Source organism: Parasteatoda tepidariorum, chromosome 8 (assembly GCF_043381705.1).
Source record: "Parasteatoda tepidariorum isolate YZ-2023 chromosome 8, CAS_Ptep_4.0, whole genome shotgun sequence".
Taxonomy (NCBI): domain Eukaryota; kingdom Metazoa; phylum Arthropoda; class Arachnida; order Araneae; family Theridiidae; genus Parasteatoda; species Parasteatoda tepidariorum.
In genome coordinates, this window is record NC_092211.1 from 10,039,656 (window position 1) to 10,060,940 (window position 21,285).

At 31.2% G+C, this 21,285-nt stretch overlaps 1 protein-coding gene across 1 annotated transcript; it reads right to left on the reverse strand.

Annotated features, from left to right (window-relative positions):
• Window positions 1-808: 808 nt before the first annotated feature.
• On the reverse strand, window positions 809-21,285 carry LOC107444132 (alpha-mannosidase 2). The gene is made up of 3 exons (XM_016058214.3): window positions 20,871-21,285; window positions 7,611-7,783; window positions 809-4,295 (listed from the first exon to the last, which is right to left on the reverse strand). The coding sequence occupies exons 1-3, from the start codon at window positions 21,222-21,224 to the stop codon at window positions 1,589-1,591; spliced, it is 3,234 nt and encodes a 1,077-aa protein (XP_015913700.2). The 5' UTR covers window positions 21,225-21,285; the 3' UTR covers window positions 809-1,588.

The following is a 21,285-nucleotide window of genomic DNA, read 5'->3' on the forward strand; positions in this document are numbered from 1 at the left end:
CTCTACGATGCAGAAAATGTCCTGACCTTATACTTAGTTTTTTTTCTTTTTTAATGACCTCCTAAATCTACATTTGACTACCGTGTTTTTCGAGTTGTTATTGAGGTTCGATATTTGTAGTAAAAGGGGAATTTTCCTCTTAAATTGTAAAAAAGGAAAATTAAATAAAAAATAGGAATTAGGATAACACTATATCTTCACTCTAAATTATTATCTGTCCCGCAGTGACAGTAGCACAGCGCAGTAATCGTAAAGACACGGATACCAGTCGAACACCAAAGTCAAGTATCATTGGCTGAGGTCAGTAGCGGTTGGGTGACCACTTTGATCAGCCTTCGTAGGAACCGAGGGTGCCCGGTATCGGTGCTCGTTAAACTGTTCTACCTTTAAGTACTCAACTTCGCGCGCAAGTCGTCGTTCAATCAAGGCAGAGGAGCCATCCCCTCTGCAGAGGATCAAAATTGGGATAATGTGTGTGGATGGTGCATATCTTCAGGTATGTTTCCCAGATCGTAATAGCCCATTGTGCAGCTCTAGTGTGACGTAAACCTACCTACCTAAATTATTATCTAGAAATAAACTGTTCATAATGCATAGCGATTCATGCACTACCATTTGCCGTCGATAGAAAAGAAATTTGATTGGTGCGTTTTTGTGAGAAAATATATTTCATCAATCAAGTTCTTATTCTCCCTCGACAGCAACCGGATGAGCATAAATGGCATGTAGTGAAATTAGCCATGGTCTTAGCATTAGCAGCTGGGTGAACACACGCATAATATACACAGAATTAAGCGAAACCAGCACATAAATAATGTAACATTTATATAACTGACAACTTCCAACACAATTTTTAACTAATCATCATACTTCTTTGGTAAAAGAATTATCACAAATGTAGTTTTTGACTAGATTTCTGAAAACAAGGATAAATATTAAAATGAAATTTTTGATCTACAGAAGACCCTTCTTATGTCAGAGGAGAAAAACGAAAGTAATTTAACAAATAGGTTATAAAGTAAAAACAAACAAAAACATAGTTTGTCTAAATCAAGAACTCCCCCAGACATTCGTTTGGACCTGTAGCAGTGACTATGGTAAAGAGGTTTGACTATTTCAAGTAGGGGTGTGGGATCACTGTTTTGGAGTGGTTTCGGCACGGGTCAGAGGGAGAGAAGGGGAATACTTTTCTTTGATCTATTGTGCTAGTCCTAGAGTGAAGCTATCCTCCCTAAAATGCGTCATTCTTGTTTCCATAGCACTAGACGGCCTCAGACTTTGAGGCGGGATGAGTTTTTAGCTTAGACAAACTATATTAGTCAGTGATTCTTAATCCTCATAGTATTATGCACTACAACACTGAACTCTTGCAAAGCGTCAATGTCATGGTAAAAACATTTTAAATTTAAGTTAAAGAAATAACTAGACATTCATACATTGATTTTTTTTTTCTTTGCTTAGAAAAACGAATTGTGATTTTTTTAAAGAAACTTCTATATTTTTCTGGAGAACTGATGATCTCCCAAATGTTTGTATTTGAGACTTGGTGAGGAGTCACTGTAGACATGTGATAAATCCAGCCGTGATGTTAATTAAAAACTAATTTACAAGATTGCAATTTTGAGGTGGAAACGTAATTCTCTTCCGTAAAAGACGCCGTGCCAGTTAGTGTGGTTTTAATGGCGGATGAGAGTTTCACTTCAGAAAACGAAGCTTTTTTTGAATTCGACACAATAGCATCAACAAACCCTTCCGATTTGCAACTGCCAAACCTCTCGTGGATTATCATCAAAGAGTTGTTGGAAGGTAAGCGATAATTCGTTTCTAATGGCAAATTGCGCATGTTGACCAAATGCACATCGGCTGACCAAGATGTCGATAAGAATGATAGGTCCGATTTTCTTAATCTAGTGTCACCACCATCTTCTAACAGAATAATCATCGGATATTGTAAAGTCAGCGAAAGTAAAAATGACTCTCGAGTCAAAGAGGGTGGGATTTGATTTTGATTCGTGATTGATTCCGGTACAAGCCAAAATGTCGTTGATATTGGTCTGTTGTCCATAACTCCTTCCCCCATTCCGCGGCTATCGTCTGTTCTCATTCTTCGATCAATCATGAGCTCTATGGTTCCATGATTGGGGGACGTGGCTCCATGACTGTGAGGAACTAAAAGTGATAATCTAGATCTTTCATCCTCAATATAGATGGCACTCGTAGTAGGATAATAGTTTGCTTGAACTGGAAGTTTCGGCACATACTGACGCTTCAGCATTTGCAATCCATTCGAATCCGTGAAAAAATTGCCCGAATTTTTTAAATCGCTTGATATTCTCATGACTAGTTCGACATCCCTAGGTAGGTTCGATAAATCGGGAGATACTTCTATCTGTAAACCTGTCGGAGATGCAGCGAAGTTGTAAACGCGGAACGTTACTTTCAGGAAGTTGTGATAGACAATTATCAGTTCAGAAAGAACTGGACCACGCACGATGCACAGCATAGGAAAATGATTGGTTAAATTGCTAACGGCCATCGGTTCGTTGCTTGTAGGTTCGAACAGATAGGCACCGCTGCGGTATTCTTTGGGAACGTAGGCTCTGAAATCGGAATTTATCGATTGCGATTTTTTAGATCTCTTGTTATAAACTTCTTTTAACACTCCCGTCGAGGAAAATGTCACCAAAAGTTGAGAAGACTCTAAATTTATGTTTTCATCAACGGGTTTTTCGAAATTGAAAACGGAATGCTTGAGTGTTGTTGATAAATCATCTTTCAAATAAAGCGAAATCGTGGATTTTATTGAATTGTCTGAATTCTTGTCATCCACTTGGACAATGGAATATACGGAATACGACAGGGGCTTCACTGTCGCTACAAACACTAGCTCGTACAGGTTGTTGGACATAACCAATGGGTCATTCCAAATCGGATTGATTTGTGACATCACTTGCTTTCCCGTAGAATCCAGAACTCGGATTTCTGATCTTTTGACTTTCAGACGAATGACCTCTGAATGTTCGAAAGTGAGAGAATTAAACAAAACAATTTTCCTTCCTTCCTCCGGTATTTGAAGTCGCAAGTGTTTTGTCTGTTCATTCCAAGAAGGTCTGTAAGCTTCCGGAAAAATTTGAGATGTCCATGTCGAACCATCGTTTTTATTTTCCATCAAGAGCATTTGAGTCACATGGGATGTAACCGTCATAGCATCGATGACACCCGTATGAAGCTTCTGACCATAGTCTGCCATTACGTCTTCTTTAGAAGTTCCGGTCACAGCGTCGTGGTGTTGAAAAAGAGCCAGTTTTCGCCTAGCCGACATCAAGAGTTTATAATCTTTCGTAAAAATATACTTAGCTGAAACGTCGATTTTAGTTTTAGCCAGAGAGTACAAAATCTCCGAAGTTCGGAGCCAGTGCTCAAGTTCCTGAGACAGTTTCTTATAAAAGGGCCGAGTAGAATAATAGCCTGTCCAGTACGAAGGTGTTGCATCAGCATAAATGTCGGCATAGGGCATGAAATCCCCCACAATAGATGAAAGTGAAGTATTGCTAAGAGATTGGTCCAGTCTTTTCTTTACTGTGTTAAAATAATCGCTAACCGTACCAAACCTCATTCGCGCATTCCATTCCTTCTTATTATTTATGAAATCGAACAGTTTTTGATAGTTTTCATACTGCTGTACCCACTCCATGTACAGATTATACCGGAAATCATCGCCTAAAGGTACAAGGAGCACGTTGTGACTAAAAAGCGATGCGTACCTTCCATACTGAGAAATCAAGTAGCTGGCTTTCAGCTCAACGTTGCTGTCGGTTATTTCGTCTGCTGTACTTTCTGAGTACTCCCCTCCCACTTTCCGGAAGTCGTATTTCAAGCAGGAAAATGGATCAGGACCACACGTGTACTTGAAACTGTACAGGTCGGAGGGAGCCATGTGACACAAAGTTCGTGGAGCGTCGAATGGCTGCTCCCAATAGAAATCGAACGATCTCGCTTTGGCCAAGAATGCTTTCCAGGAATAATGTGTTCGCAAGATGACGGTCTCCGATATTCCAGACGCGGAGAGTATGTAGGGCACACTAGCAGAATGGCCGAAAACGTCCACTGACCATCCACTCTGCGGGATCGATTGAGTGAACTGCTTCAACCATTGGTGACCTTCAATAAGCTGATCGATGATTGAAAAGTAGCTTGTAGTTGCTTCGTCTGTCATAACCCATCCTCCTGTCACGATTTCTAACTGTTTTCTGTCTAGTAATGCTCTTACTGTCTTCCTTGTTTGTTCAGTTTGCCTGTAAAGACAATGAAAAAGCAAACCAGTCAACAAAAATTTAATTTAGGGAAATTTCACACTTTTACGTTAGTTTCTGTACGCTCGTGTACGTTCAGTCCCTGGCTAGATTATTAGACACACTGTAAGATTCTATGTAAAATCGTAATTATCAGGTAATACTCTACAACTTTATTGTTTTTAGGAGGCTGAAACACTTGTTTATCCAAGTCAAAATTCTTGGTGGTCCCATCAAAACATTTGATGGTTCTGTCAGTGCGAGTCATGATGATCCATGTTGATGGTCACCATCATTCAACATTTTTCAATAGGGGAGAGTGGGGTCAATTGTAACAGGGTACGATTGTAACAGAGCAAAAATTTCGAGTGTCGGGTTCTAGATTTGGTTCCTAGGTGGCGCACAAGGTGTATTTAATAAATCTACATGTACACCCCTGCTGGCAACCATTTTTATGTACTTTTGAAAGAGTTACATCACAAAAGATATTTTCACGCTACGTAAGTACTTTTTTTGGTATTAGAATATTATATTGTAACAAAGTAATTTTGTTTAAACAAATAAAAATTATTAACCGAATATGTAAGTGGACACCTTAATTAACATTTCAATAAAAAAAAATTAGTTTTGTTAATTAACTAGCATTGTTTTTAACAAATGAAGCTGAAATGGCGTCTTGGGGACGATTGTAACAATAAGTAAAGGGACGATTGTAACAGCTGAAAATAAATAATCTTATGTTTACAAACCATTACTTAACTCTTTAAGAACCACCAATAGTTTCCTATATCATTTATATTATGTTGCATGTGCATTATTTTATTTGTCACCTTTCACAGCATAAATTAAAATTTTTAACCCCTTAAAGTTAAAAGTTTAACCCTTTAGGTCTCTGCTCATTATTATTTTTACTCCTAAAATATCACTACTATTTTGATCAATAAAAAAATATATCACAACTATGATAATATGTATAATTAACTATGTTTTAGTTGAATTTATGAACTGTTACAATTGACCCCGTAAGTGGGGACAATTGTAACAAGTGCACGACTGTCAAAAATTGTTAATAACTAATATAATAACATTTAAAATAAGGTATTTATTTTTTTTTCTAGTAGAGGATAGTCTACTTTACTCGTCTGTCAATTAATACTAATAATATATTGGATTTTTTGTTAGTTAAAAATAGTTAAGTAAAAAATGTTACAATTGACCCCACTCTCCCCTACAGTTCATGGTTTTTGATATACCAACAAACTTCTATCATTTCATGATGGAAAATGCTACTTTAATACTATGATGGTTAACCATCGAGAGAAGTTTGACTCTCCAGGACCAACAATCCATGATGGTTCCAACTATACATATCATCTGGAATATATCATCAAAACAATTTGTTGTTGTTTTTTATGTTGGACCATAATAAATCAGTCCAAATTCCTACAGTGGGATGATGGTTGTTCATGATCGTTCCAATATTTGATTTCGAAGACGCTATGATGGAAATTCGTGATGGTTTAACATGAACAAACCATCAAAATAAGTTGCTGTTCTTATGTTAGACTATCATAAATCAGTCTGAATTCCTATATTGATGGTTACTTATGCTGGTTATGATCAAAAAATATAATGGTTCATGATGGAATTATTGATGGTTACCATCAAGATTATGTTGGTTCATCAATGGAAAACCATCAAAATTTTTCACTTGCTTATGTTCGTGTATTGATTGGTTAACATTGTAATGCGATACTTTAAGAATAATTACAAATGGGAAGTATATAAAAAATCTGCTCCAAAAAATTCAATACATTTATGTTTAAATATAAGAGTATTGCATAGAAACTAGTGCAAATCAAGTCATTATCAAAAAACTACAGTGCGTCTAATAATTAGGTCTAATTATTGTAATATACTAATATAATACCTGATATAATGAATAATCTATATTTATATAATATACAGTCTAATTTCACCCATTGATACATAAACATAAACAAGTGCAAACAGGTTTCAATCGCGTAAAAACACTAAAGCTGTATAGTATCACCTGATAGTTAAGATTTTACATAGAATCTTATACTGCGTCTAATAATTAGGCCAGGTACTCTAAGATTGAAGCAACTACGCATTGCTCGCGTTTATTTTAGATGCTACGTATCTTATCTGTTATGTCGGCTTTACGAAGACAAAGCTACAGATGCCCTGTTTATAGCTGTTAAATGTTGTTTTTTGTTTAAGCTTACCTTCGAACTAAAAACATGGACTTGGAATGCGAATTTAAGGAAATGTATTAATGAAATTTAAAAATGAATCGTGTGATATTACAGCAAACGGTTGATACAATGAAAAAAACTTTATTGGTTTCTGTTTAACATTACGGTTGCCTATGTACTAGTTCCATAAGAAACTAAATATATTTTCCCTATTTTATAATTATAAATTATATTTATTTTAACTATACAATTAAGTTAAACGAAGTTAAATTACATATTTTTTAAATATTATTATTATTAATAATAACAATAAGCTTCATTTTTTGGGGCTAAATTTATCAAAATCTATAATCTACCAAATTTTTTTGCTCATAGAACCGCTGTTTTACGTATAAGTTAAGCATCTTGAATCGTACGCCAAAGCTTTAAAAGAGATAGTCTACGTCCATTGTAAATGTTTGTTTTGATTTTGTGGTCAAAGTTAAAATGATATTGCACTACGTTAGTGTATTTAACTAAAGGAATTCTGCAAAATCTCATATTTTCCCTAACGTAAGTTTGATATTTTTCCACGGGCGGATGTACAATTCAGCAGAACTGACGCATGCGCACTAGAAGTGTGCATGCATCAATTATTTGAAATCTCACTTTACTGAAGCTAACGTAAATTTGAGAAATCTCCCTATTCNTTGTATTTACAGTTAACCTAGCTGCTGTAACCAAGGATTGTCTGGGATACCCTGGAGGGTGGTAAACGCAACTTCAAAAAAGCGCCGTGTGATAAAGAGATTAAAGTAAATAAATAATAAATTGGAAATGAATTTCCGATAACAAATTTTTTGAATGTCAAAATTTTGGGAATGTTATTTAAAGCATAGGAAAATCTTGAAGCATTTGTAAAAAATAAAAAATAAAATAATGATACGAAACACTCATTAAAAATATTTTTTTCTAGCCAAAAGCGAAGATTCAAAATAAAATGCGTAATAATTATTATAAAATAATTTAGAGGTGCCGTTGGGCCAGTCTGTCATTGCCTGTACCTAGATTAGAATACAATAGAATTAATTGAGATTACAAAAATATAGCTGATGCCTACTTGTCCCACCAGTCTGCAAAGTAGCTGATTTCGGACCATATGAACCTGAAATCCTTTGTCTTGTTGAGGAAGGAGACCATATTATCCAGAATGTGAGTGACGGAATTGGAAAAATAATCGTCGTAGGTTCTCAGCCATCCGGGATCCACATGAGAATGAGGTACAACAATAACCTGCAAAAAAAAAGGTTATGAAAGGTTACCCTAGTATAAAAAGACTTTTTTGATTTTAAACGTGAAAAGAATATTTTTCTGAATTTCGATTTCTCATTTTATAAGTCACTCGAGTACAGGTCTACATCATGTGTTTTTTACCTAACTGTTTTAGATGAGACACGTTTTCTTAAATGGCTGATGCAATTTAAAAACCATCATGGATGTTTATTTACTTTAGTTTTTTCAAATTGTTGTAAACGAAAAAGATTTTGCGAATTTTTCTAAAGCAGGATTCCCACTCTTCAAAAAAACAAAAATTAAGCACTTTTGAGGACCTTTTTTTGAAAAAATTAAGTATTTCTTGAAAAATTAAGGACTAAAAATTATGCGATTGTTTATCATCGAACATACATATGCCTCCAGTGACATTGCAAATTATTTACCTTCCTAAAAAAAATCAATAGATAATTAACAGGGCTCGCTAAAGAATTACCAGGCAATTTTTGCAAACCGGGGTCGGTTTTTAAAAAAAAAAACATTTTCAGATTATTTAAAATTAACAACAATCAGATTGTAAAAGTTAATGTATGAAGCTAATCTGCATTCCATTTTTAATGATTTCATTGAAATTGAATTGTAAAATTAAGTGCAGAAATTAAGATTAATATTTTTTTTTCATGTATATTAAAAAAAAAGAGTAAATAAAGAAATTAGTCTAAAACATTGAAAAAACTATTTCAACAAGTTTTTATATTTCGCTGCCGGACCAAATGGGCTATATTTACTTATATGATGACAAAATTGAGTACTTTTAATGGCCCTTATTATGCAAAATAAAAATTAAGCAGTTTTTAAGGACTTTTAAGGATCGTGGGAACCCTATAAATTCTAAATTTTTCTTTTTCATTTCATTAAAAATTCGAAACGAAAAAAAAAAACCATTCTAAATGACCAGTAAATACATATAAGTAAACAAAAGAAAAGCTTGAGGCAAAGAGATGCTTAAAAAAAGACAAAAGTGCACACTGATTTGATGCCTGGTTTTGTTCCTATATTCCCAAATGAAACTTCCTATATTTTACATTATTTTGTTCACAACATGAGGTTATCTCCGATGTCAGGAAAAAGGTTCCATTGGGTTTTTTTTACGGGTACTTAACTTTAAAATTTAACTCTCCTTTAATACTCGATAATAGACTAAGAGAAACACTTTAGTTCTTTGTTTATATCACCCTAAAACTATTTTTTTTTTCATTTATAAACGTCAATCTTCGTATTTGTAAGAAATATTCAAGAGTTATAAAAATGAGCATATATGAAATATAAACGTTGACTGTTAAATAAATTTAATGATTCGTCTTGAAAATGAGTGAATGAAATATTTTTTAATGAGGAAAAAAAAGATCATTAGGAATTTATTATTCGAATGTTTTTGGGGCTAATTTTAGAATAATGGTTATTTTAAAATGTTTCTTGGATAAATTTGATTCCTTATTTCGAACTTTTTCTAATACAACAAGAAACAAAAACATAAAAATAGAAAAATTGATAACAATGCTTTCACGAGGAAGAATTGCCATCAGAAGAATTTTAGATTTCAAATTTAGCAACTCACGTGTTAACGCTTAAATTTTTTAAAAAATTTACTTGATTTTGTCAGTTTTTTGTTATTTTTTCAACTAAATTATACTTAATTACAATCCCGCAGTGGACTGATCATTAAGACACGTACATTATTAGACGATTATTAGACGGCATAATTAGACGATATATTAAAGATAGAATATTTGTTACATCAGTTATTATATTAGTACATTATAATAATTAGACCAAATTATTGGACGCTCTGTAGTGTTTTAATAATTACATGTTTTGCACGAGTTTATATGCAATACTTTTATATTTAAACATACATGTAATGGGTTTTAATATAGATTTTTTACATACTTTCCATTTGTATTTATTTTTAACGTATCGCATTACAATGACGTAAACAGGTGCAAACCGGTTTCATCCGCTTAAAAACAACAAAACTGTATAGTATCACCTGATAATTAAGATTTTCCGTAGAATCTTATAGTGGGTCTAATATTTTGGCCAAGGACTGTATGTTTTTTATGGTTATTAATGAAGTACATAGAATTTAGTTGATTGAGACCGCGAAAGTAGTATTTATTATTTTTCTTTTATCAAAACAAATGAGATACGTCAAACTAAATTTAGAAGATTCTAAAAAAAGAAAATCCAAATCGGGTAGACAAAGAACTATATTACTATGCAAGCGGCATTGATTGTAACTTACAAAGAAACCTTTCGAACACACAGTTGGAACATATGTTGTTCTATTTAGAACATTTCACGCAAGGATGCAAATTCCATTGGAATCCACACGCGAGCCAGAGGAAGTTTGAAATGGAAGTTTGTAAAGAAAAAATAATACTTTTTATTTCACTTTTATTGTATCAAATTTCGCCCGGTGATCCTTTCTTTTGAAGTTTATAGACTTTCACTGAACTGGCAAATAATAGTTAGATAACTAACCTTGCTGCCTCCGAATATAGTTACTACACTGAATATACATTTTAGGCGAGAAAAAAAAAGAGAATTTATATTTTCTGCTGAGTTTTAATATTTTCCTTTTTATAATCTGCAATTTAAGTATGTATCCGAATCAAATACCAATTTATCTAGATAGTGGTTAGCAAAAACATACACTCCCTGGCCTAATTATTAGACGCACTAGAAGATTCTATGTAAAATCTTAGATATCAGGTGATACTTTACAGCTTTATTGTTTTTATGCGATTGAAACCTGTTTGAACTTGTTTATGTTCGTGTATCAATTGGTGAAATTAAACTGTATATTATATAAATGTAGATTATTCATTATATCAGGTATTATATTAGTATATTATAATAATTAGACCAAATTATTAAACGCACTGTAGAGTTTCAATAATGACATGATTTGCACGAGTTTATAGGCAATACTTTTATATTTAAACATACGTGTGATGGGTTTTTATTCAGGAGATTTTTTATCCACTTCCTATTTGTATTTACAGTCAAACCCCGCTATAGTGAACACTGCTTATTGTGAACTCCCGGATATAGTGAANCGTACTTTTTACTTGTACCGGCGGTACAAGTAACGAAAGTAAAAGTACTGCCATATATGATTGGAACACAATGGACCAATTATTGGTGTTATTTTCAATTCTCATATGAAAAAATTATAATGTAAAAAAAGAGACCAATTATTAAAACTATTGGTCTGCTAGCACATAACAATTATTTTCAGCTCATATAAAAAAAATTATAATGTAACAAAAGAAACCAATTATTAAAATTATTGGTTTGGAAGCATTATAATTATTTTCGGTTCATATAAAAAAATTATAATGCAACAAAAAGACCAATTATTAAAATTATTGGTTTGCAAGCACATTATTATTAAAATTATTGTTTTGGAAGCGCATTATAATTATTTTCGATCCGTATTCAATAAATAATAATTGAATGGATTTATAGAAGAAGACTATATGTTATACATTTGGCATAGTTACATTCACTGAATAAGCAAAAATGTATTACACACTGGAAACTGGCATGACAAGAATTTACTGCAAGAATTAATAATCTTACAATACATTAAATGGAATTTAAAGCACAGATCCACCCCCTCCCCGAAGAAAAAAAAGAGTACTAGTAATTATTTTGAAAATGGGAAAAATGAAATATTTCATTTTTCTTGGTATATGCATATGCTGAAAATGAATTAAATAAGCAAAATTACGGTTTTCAAAAAAGAACTGTCATAAACGTTATCAGAAAAACGTAATTCTTTATTATTGAATTTTATTTTATTTTGAAGGGAATAACTCAATAGGAAAAAACTATTATTTCTCTTTTATAAATCCATATTCTTATCATATTTTATTAAATTGAAAAATAATATTTCTTTTATAAAAATGTTTTTTTTTCTTCAAATTTTACATAAATAAATTTATATAAACTAAAATATAAAATAAATTATGTAATGGACATAAACAAATTCTATCTAACTATGTATAAAAATCTATGGATGGTATCGCTGTTTTCCATAGTTGACGGTGCATTTATATGGGCTGGAAAATCACATGGTAAGATCCAGTTTTCCCAGAATTTTACATTGGTTTGATTGCCACTAGCATAAAATTAATTAAAGTCATAAAATTATTGCTTTCCTGTAAATATTTTTGTATTTCTGATTTAAAGATTACATGTACTGTTATTATAATGTTTTAAATTTGTTTCTTTTCTAAATTATGAGTTTAAGAGGATTGTTATTACTATTAGAAAAACGTGATTCAATGTTACATTTCAAGATAAAGTTATTTAAATCCGTGTTCGATCTTATTAATCTTTTTACATTTATTATTTTTTTGGGTGCAAATTACATTAATATACGAATATGAATTACGGTTGAAGAGATTCATTTAATGATTCAGAACTTGACGTCCAGCTTCATGCACAAAGTGATGAATGCAAAAAATTTTATTTAAAATATCCATCCGTTCGTTTGGTAAGCAAAAATATTAAATTACAGTGGTAAACACACCCAACTTTTTTTTTTAAATATACTATTAATTTTAAATCTTATTTCAAAAAAATGATTACTTCATCTTACTTAGAAATATGATTTATGCTCACTAATAGATATCAAGGGAAATATTTAGAACTGGAAATTGCCGGGACAAGTATTCTTTGTTCGTAAAGTTTGGTTTTATGAGGCTGAATTCTTCTCCCACTGTTGTGGTGCGTTTAATTCAAACTATTCGTTCGGATGTAATTCAATCATTAAAAAAGTAAAGAGAAAAAAAAAACACCCACTTATATCAGCATGAAAAAAACAAACAATGAAAACCGCACTAGCAAAATAAGGCTTATTTTCACTCAGCAAAAATCTTTCAATGTAAACCTAAAAAGGTTTTTCGGCGGTTTACATGTAAACCTTCTCATCTTAAAACGAGATCTGTCACAATCTGCTCTATCCTACACACATCACCCTCATCCAAAACCTAGGAAAAGAAACTTTCATATAAAAACCTTAAATCGAGGTTGTTTTAGCGTTAAAAAAAAAATCTTTGAATAAAGCTACCCAGAAAGCGTGTGACCTTATGTCAGAATTTTTTTTCTTCATTGTCACGAAAATGGTTGTACTAAAAACCTTTTTTCAAATAAAGCAGAAAATACTGCAATTTCAAACATTTCATCCTAAAATAATTGAAAATTATTTTAAAGCTTCTTTTTAAAAAGTAATGTCACTTGGCTAGAATGGTCGCTTAGGTTCATAATGACGTTTTAGATGACGTCACACTATAGCAATAGGATCAAATTAAATTGTCCATTAAAATTTCAAGACAAGGTGGATATTAGCTGAGCATACAAAGACATTGCGAAAAAGAAACCTTATAATTACCTAAATTTAAGATTATTTTCACCTTGAGACTAGCTTTATTAAAGGTTTTATTCAGGCTTGAAAACCCTAAGTCGACCTCGATTTAAGGTTTTTATATAGAAGGTTGTTTTCCAAGGTTTTGGATGAGGGTAATGTGTGCAAAATAGAGCAGATTGCAAAAGATCTCGTTTTAAGGTTAGAAGGTTTACACGTAAACCGTATCACAAACCTTTTATGGTTTACATTAAAAGGATTTATGTGCTATCTTAGCTAGTTTTAAGGAAAAAAATAATCTTACCTCTCCTTGGACCTAATGACCATTTCACTTAAGTGACAATAATTCTTAAAAACAATTTAAAATACTTTTAGGGTAAAAGGTTTGAAACTACAATATTTTTGTTTTATTGAAAAAAAGATTTTTAGTACAAACATTTTCGTGAAAATAATAAGAAAATTCCGACACATCTGACCGTCATTGTGAACTATTGGATGCATTAAAAATAACATAAAATTGCATCTATAATTACGTGATAATTATTTAAACATCAATTTCGAAATTAATATTTGCATGCTAACGAATTCTTTAAATCAGTTTAACATTGGAATATGGCGAGCAGTTCTTTTTCTTTCTTGATAATTCTTAATCTTTGTTAATCGTTATTTTTATCAATAACAAACTGATCAAATTTAATTAGCCTAAAAAAGCAGTAACAGACAAACCGTGAACACTACCGGAAGTGTATTGAGGATAGATTAACTTTAAAGAACAAATAATTTTTATAGAATTTAAATATATTAGATAAATGCATAAAAATATTTTTTGCAACCAAATGAACTCATTTAAAACATTTATGATGGTAGCTGAGCAAATGCAAACTCCATTTTTTATAATCATGCTTATTAGTAAAAATAAGAGTATGAAATTTAAATAAGACGGCTATTTGATAATCATTCATAATTGCAGCAATAAATACCAGTGTACAAAAAGAGTTAAAAAAAGAGAAGAAAAAAAATTTAGTATTTTGATCGCACGAAATTAAGCTATTATTTTAACAAAAATAAAATAGGTACTTTAAACTTATTTGTTCATTATTTTTAAGTATTTAAACATATCAAATTTTTATGAAAAATTTCCGTACTGAAAGGGTAAGGGGAAAGGGGGAGAATAAATTCTAATTAATTTTTGTGTTTTTAATATTTATCTTTACAATGGAAAAGATATTTTTCCTCAAATTGATGGAATATCACAAGGATCGAATTTTTCTTATCTCTTAGCTAACTTATTTTTGGATTATTATGAAAAAAATTACTCTGTTAATATTAAATTTGTTTTTAGATTTATTGATGATTTAATTTTCTGTAATTTTCAAGATTTTACTATTTTATTAAATAATATTTACCCCGAGTAATTAATCTTGCTTCGTAATCATGAAGATAATATTAATTTAAATTTTTTGGATTTGGGTATTAGAAAAGAAGGAAATATCTGCTTTGTTGATTTACAGTCGAGAAAAGAAATGATTTTAATTTTAATATAAATAAGCTAATTACTTGGAATTCTAATGTTTCTAAGAAAATCTATTTAAATATTTTTATAACATTTTTCTTCCTTTTTTTCGGATATTACTATTTTTATTTTATTTTTTTATTTTTCATTGTTCTGTAATTATTTTTTCCATGTTTTCTCTACATTTTGAATATGCAATACAAAAATTATAAATACTTTTGTATTAATAAAAGCATTAAAACTCTTTTCATAAAATGTCTTTGGTAAAGAATAGCNCAGGCTAGAGGCGGGTCAACATCTTATTGAACTTGTTACTGTAACTCTGCAATAAATTATTCAATTGTTCTGAAATTTTAATCATTTACTATTCTATACATTGTTTTCTTATCCACCAATTTTCGTTTCAATCGGACAACTCCTTCTTGGTGCGTCGATTTTTTTTGTTATAGAGTGTATTTGCTAAATCCGATTAGATACTAATTTTTTCGTCGATATTATTATTATTTTATATTATATTTCTTATTATATTATTATTATTACATTCATTCGATATTTTAATATCTGCGGAGGATAGACTATGAGAAACATCAGTGTTCGGAGTACCGGCTAAATGCGTACCGGGCAGTGGTCCTCAACTAGACCTAGTATATATTTCGGACATTCACCAAAGCGACTATGTGATTGTCGACATTCACCGCTGTAAGTCAACAACCACCTATTTCTGTCATTCACAGTAACACAGACATAAAAGTATTTTTTTTATTTTTTATTTTACTAACCTAGTTAGAATTTGAAATTCAAAAAAAAAAAANAATTCTCCTTTATTGCGATGTTGCATGGCGTGAGAAAAAAATCATATTTGTTGATGTTAAAAGTTAAGAGATAAATCTATCGTTTGAGTATCGCTATTTTATCGCATTTAGAGGATTTATAAAATAATTAAATTTTATATTAGGCTGCACCACGCATAAATTCTACACTGAAAACGTGTTAAAAGTTATGATCCTGAAACTTGTAAAGCACGCTCCCCTGTCTCAACAGAAACACACAAATAAAACATTTGATTTAAATGAAATTATAAAAATATCAAATAATAAAATATTTTAATATTCATAAACTAATAACTCTGCTCTAATTAATTTTATTACCCTTTTTCCAAATGGGTCTCGTTTTGGGTTCTATGGCGTGCCCACTTTATTTGGATATCAGCACATTTTTCAACTGTGTGCAAGAGTGATAGTAAACAGTGGGCATACGTCGTCATTGCAAGCATTGCTATGGCGACCTCTGCTATTTTTTTTTCACTAGCAACCATTTTTAATGTATTTGCATAATAATAATTCAAAGTATTTTTATATTCTTATTAATGTATAATGACTGGCTTGACTGTGATTTCAATATAAATATTAATATCGAAGAAGGAAAAGTATTTTGCGACGTCTTGAAACACGTACATAGGGCAGGATATTGAAACCAATCCGACGAAAAACAACAGTGTTGCGACCCATGATTTGAAATGTTGTGTCGTTTATCGGAGTCAAACAAACAAACAAAAAAAAGCATTTGACCAATGGGTAACCAGTGATCGTAATTAAACGATCAAAATTGTTTTATTTAACTTTTTTTAAATTTTTAAAATTATTTTACCCTACTTGTAAAGTTTTTTTGAGCTCATTTTAAAAAATAATCTTATTTTGGTTAGAAATAAATTGTACAACCAACTCTTAAGCTAATTGATTATTATTTATTAATTAATACTCTTATTCGATCGAAAAAAAAAAGTGTTAGTACTCATTTTGATTTCATTAAAAAAAATATTGCAGATATAGTTTTTGAGTTCACGAGTAAATCGGAAGAGCTATTGTGGTCCACGCTTCGAACATCGGTCAGCAGAAGATATTCCCAAAATAGACATTCACTAAATAGACATTTATTTTGATAGGCAGTTGAAAAAAGAAATGTGGAAACCAGCGAAAAAATAAATTAAATGAAATAAATTGTGCTATATAAACAAAAAAACATATGTTTTTTTTTCTGCAGATATTTTTGGCATAAAAGAACAATTGGAGCGTGACTGACTTTCATTAGTCCTCTCCCACGACAAAAAAGAGCCATTTTTAGAAAGAAAAAAAGAATATTAGAATAAAATATAACAAACGACCATTTCTACTCTTCTTAAACATAGTATTATGTATAAAGTTTTGCAAATGGTACAGGTGCCATGTGACTCATTTCATCGGCACATACAAATGCCTTTTAACCCTGAATCAAGATATATTTCCTAACTGCGACTAGTTTAGAGCTTTTCCCTGCGATAAGTACTACAGTACCGGGCCATATTATAAGACTCACTATAAGATTCTATGTAAAATTACAATTATCAAGTGGTACTATACAGTTTATTAAATTCTTTGTGTGTGACTGAAACCGGTTTGCACTTGTTTACGCTCCTGTATCAATGGGTTAGCATTGCAATACAATACGTTAAAATTAAATACAAATAGGAAGTATGTAAAAAAAAATCTCCCGAATAAAAACCCATTACATGTATGTTTAAATATAAAAGTATTGCATATAAACTCGTGCAAAACATGTCATTATTAAAACACTACAGTGCGTCTAATAATTTGATCTAATTATTATAATATACTAATATAATGATTGATATAATAAATGTTCCATATTTATAAAATATATCGTGTAATTTATCCTATCGTCAAATTTATATAATATATCGTCCCATTTAACCAATTGATACACGAACGTTAACAAGTACAAACCGGTTTCAGTCACGTAAAAACAATAAAGCTGTATAGTATCACATGATAATTAAGATTTTACATAAAGTGTTATAGTGCGGTCTAATAATTTGGCCAGGAACTGTAGTCGATAATGTAAAAACTTCATTTCGTTCCAAAATGATAAGGGTTGCAAAAAAAAAACGACAGGTTACAAAATCTTTTTCTGAAATGAATGTTACATAAATGCAAGAGAGTTAGTGGAGAGGAGGTTAGGCATATTATAATAAAGATTGAGAATGAATGGGATACCTGCAAGTGACGTAGTGTGGGTATCTCGATCCTGATTGGTTGTTGAAACGTGGCATTTGTTTACGTTAGCAACTGTTCTTCCCATTCTATTTCGAAGAAGCCTAACCCGTGAATTCTAGATTCCTTCACGGAGATTTCAATTCTTACACTACATATTTCTTATTTAAGACAAAGACAGGCACGAAGTCATGTAGAACATAAATAAACTAATTATATTTCGAAGTTGCCAGGTACACAAAACAAAAATATATCACGGTTACGATAAAATAAATAAATAATAAATCTAGGTTAAGTAAAAGACGTAGAAAAGAACGAATTATATTTCAGCAAATTTGATGGCACTGTATTTAATTATCTTCGTTAATTAACATTCTAACTTATGTGGAGTAACTTAGCTAACTTTAACACGCCATTTTGCTTACAAACGATCANGTACACAAAACAAAAATATATCACGGTTACGATAAAATAAATAAATAATAAATCTAAGTTAAGTAAAAGACGTAGAAGAAATTTGATGGCACTGTATTTAATTAACTTCGTTAATTAACATTCTAACTTATGTGGAGTAACTTAGCTAACTTTAACACGCCATTTTGCTTACAAACGATCAGCTGACGCTGACGTCATAGGCCACATGTGTGGGTATTTGTGGTTTTCTTCTTCTTGAAGAGCAAATACCCAATCACATATTATGGTTGCTTCCTGTCCGTGCATCTTTAAACATATAATTTTCATTTATTTATTATTACCTAAATTTTTTTAATGTAATTATTTTCAAAAATTGCATTCAATTAAGATTTAGAATTAGCTTTTTTTCGAAATTGAATTAATTTTTGACAAGCTCATCAAATGCGTCACAGCCAGATATTTTAAAGACGCTAATTATTACGGTAATAAACAAATGGTTAACATAAAATTAAGATAATTTAACTAAATGCATGTAAAAGGCGTTATCTTGTACGGAAGAGTCACTAGTTTCTTGCCTAGTAACTTTAGTACTTTATGTTAAATATGCTATTAACAATGCAGCTACTAAAATTGATGATGCACAAAGTATTTTTACTTTTCATACAGTTAAAAAACAATTTAATACAAAGCAAACTAATAAAAATTAACAAATTTTAAGAGTAAGATTACTGTAAAAAATGGGAAACTGCAATTACTAAAAGTTATGGGTATCAAAAACTGCATCAATTAATGTTTGTCTTTATCATCCAATGGGCAGGATTGGTTTTTAATTCATGCCGTTATACGTTTCGTAAGACATCACAAAATTCTTTTCTTTCCACCAAGGCAGCAATTGTGAACAAGTTAATCATAAAAAAGAACACAAAAATATCTTACATTAATATTACATAAAAACATTAAAAGTGCTAAAAGCTGGTGAAAATAGGAGAATCTCAGTCTGGAAATCAATTTACTCCAAGAATTTCCAAAATTATCGTCTGCTTTTTTCTTTTTAATTTGATCTAGTTGTGCTGCTTTTTTATTAATGCTTATGTCAGCCTGGTTTTTTGTGGCTCTTACAACTCTATATTTATGATTATAGTGTTGATGAAGTCGAAAAGTATTCGAACATGAAAAATTTAGAACAAAGCCCGTTTTTCTAATGGGTAACAAAACAAACTAAAAAACTACTAAACAAATTAACTTTACTTTATTATTACGTTCCCTCGTGTACAGCCTCCACTGTACTCATGCCTTCAAATTTTTAAGCGCTGTACTGTATTACCCTGTACATGAAGCGTACCCAAATTGTATGATCAAATAATAAGATCAAATAATAATCAATACAATCGCTGGCCAAATTATTAGACGCACTTAAGATTCTACGTAAAATCTTAATTATCATGTTATATTATACAGCTTTACTGCTTTTACACGACTGAAACAGGTTTGCACTTGTTTACGTTCGAGTTCGAGTATCAATTGGTTAACATTGTAATGCAATACGTTAAAAATAAATACAAATAGGAAGTATATAAAAAATGTCTAAAAACCCATTTCATTTATGTTTAAATAGAAATGTATTACTTATAAACTCGTGCAAAATATGCAATTATTAAAAACCTTAAATACGTCTAATAATTTGGTCTAATTATTATAATATTATACCTGATACAATAAATATTCTATATTTATATAATATATCGTCTAATTTACCCGATCGTCGAATTTATATTATTAATCATCTCATTTTACCAATTGATACACGAACGTAAACAAGTGCAAACCGGTTTCAGTCACGTCAAAACAATAAAGCTGTATAATATCACCTGATAACTAAGATTTTGCATAGAATCTTACAGTTTAATAATATCACTTACGGAGTGTGAAGGGGCAACTTAAAGTCTTAAATAAGAATATACTTCTTTTTACCAATTGCAGATTTGAATTCTTCAATAAAAAGTACTACAACAGTTTTTTGTTCACAGATGATATTGTTATCGCTGAATAAAAATAGGGTTTAAATTGTTTGAAATGGAGATTTAAATTAACTGATTCTTCTCTTTTTTTTTTAAATAATAATAATTGTTTTAAATTAAACGGTTTTTACAAAAGATATCATTAATTTAAAAATTTCTATAATAGATATTTTAAATTTTGTCAGTCATCTGACAAAATGTGCAAAATATAAAATTAACATTCATGGAACAAAATTTTTGATTGCCTTTCTGCCTGAACTATCGATACCCTATTTTTCAAATTGCGGTAACTCCCCATATTTTGAGGGTCACAAATCTAAATGTTTAATAAAAATTTCTTTCTTTTATTTTATTTATTTTGCATTTTATTTTTTTTGCATTGTACATTTAAACATAATATACTTTTTACATTAATTTTAGATTGCGCTCGAGTTTTTGAGAGACACGACAGTAACTGCTAACGCATTTTTTAATCGACTTCACAGTTGAATTGTATTGACTGACGATTTCTTGTTCTTTTTTTTTATTATAAGAGAACAAAAGAACGAATCATTTTATCAAGACATAGTTGCAACAGCCTACAATCTACGTCGCAGGCTCCTTAAAAATAATACTTTTAAAAATCAAAAGATAACGCTTATTGCATTTAAATTGAAACTAAAGGAGTTAAAATATCTACCTCCAATGGCAATTCCTTCCACGTGTTCCTTATCTTCCGATAACGGCTTTCTAATTCTTCGTTCCAAAACCCGATAGCTCTGTTATCTGGAACGCCAAAGTCCAAATTGGGATAAACATCTCCCGTGTCAATCCTAGGAGAGGAGGGTTTCGGTGTGCCCACTTTGCAAGCATCGGAAGTGGTGGTCCACAACCTGTGCCACCAGGGAGGCGATGAGGATGGTCTGGGCAGCAGTCCGAAATCTTCCTGAGAATGAATGGGGAGGTAGTAAGAGAGGGTAATGAGGACGATTCCCGTAAAGAGGATGGAGAGGAGTGCTTTGGAGCGGAATCGTCTGTGGAACCTTGTTAGCATGTCCGACAAGTTGTTACATTAGTTGTGGAATGAAGCGTTTCACTCCTCGCTTGTTCGCTTT

Bases quoted from the DNA above. Each gene is read 5' to 3' on its own strand.
- LOC107444132 (XM_016058214.3), bottom strand. From the start codon at position 21,224: ATGCTAACAAGGTTCCACAGACGATTCCGCTCCAAAGCACTCCTCTCC. The intron at 7,784-20,870 runs GTAGATATTTTA...TTTTTTTTGCAG, and splicing joins GGAAGGAATTGCCATTGGAG to GTTATTGTTGTACCTCATTC. The intron at 4,296-7,610 runs GTAGGCATCAGC...TTGTCTTTACAG, and splicing joins TTTGCAGACTGGTGGGACAA to GCAAACTGAACAAACAAGGA.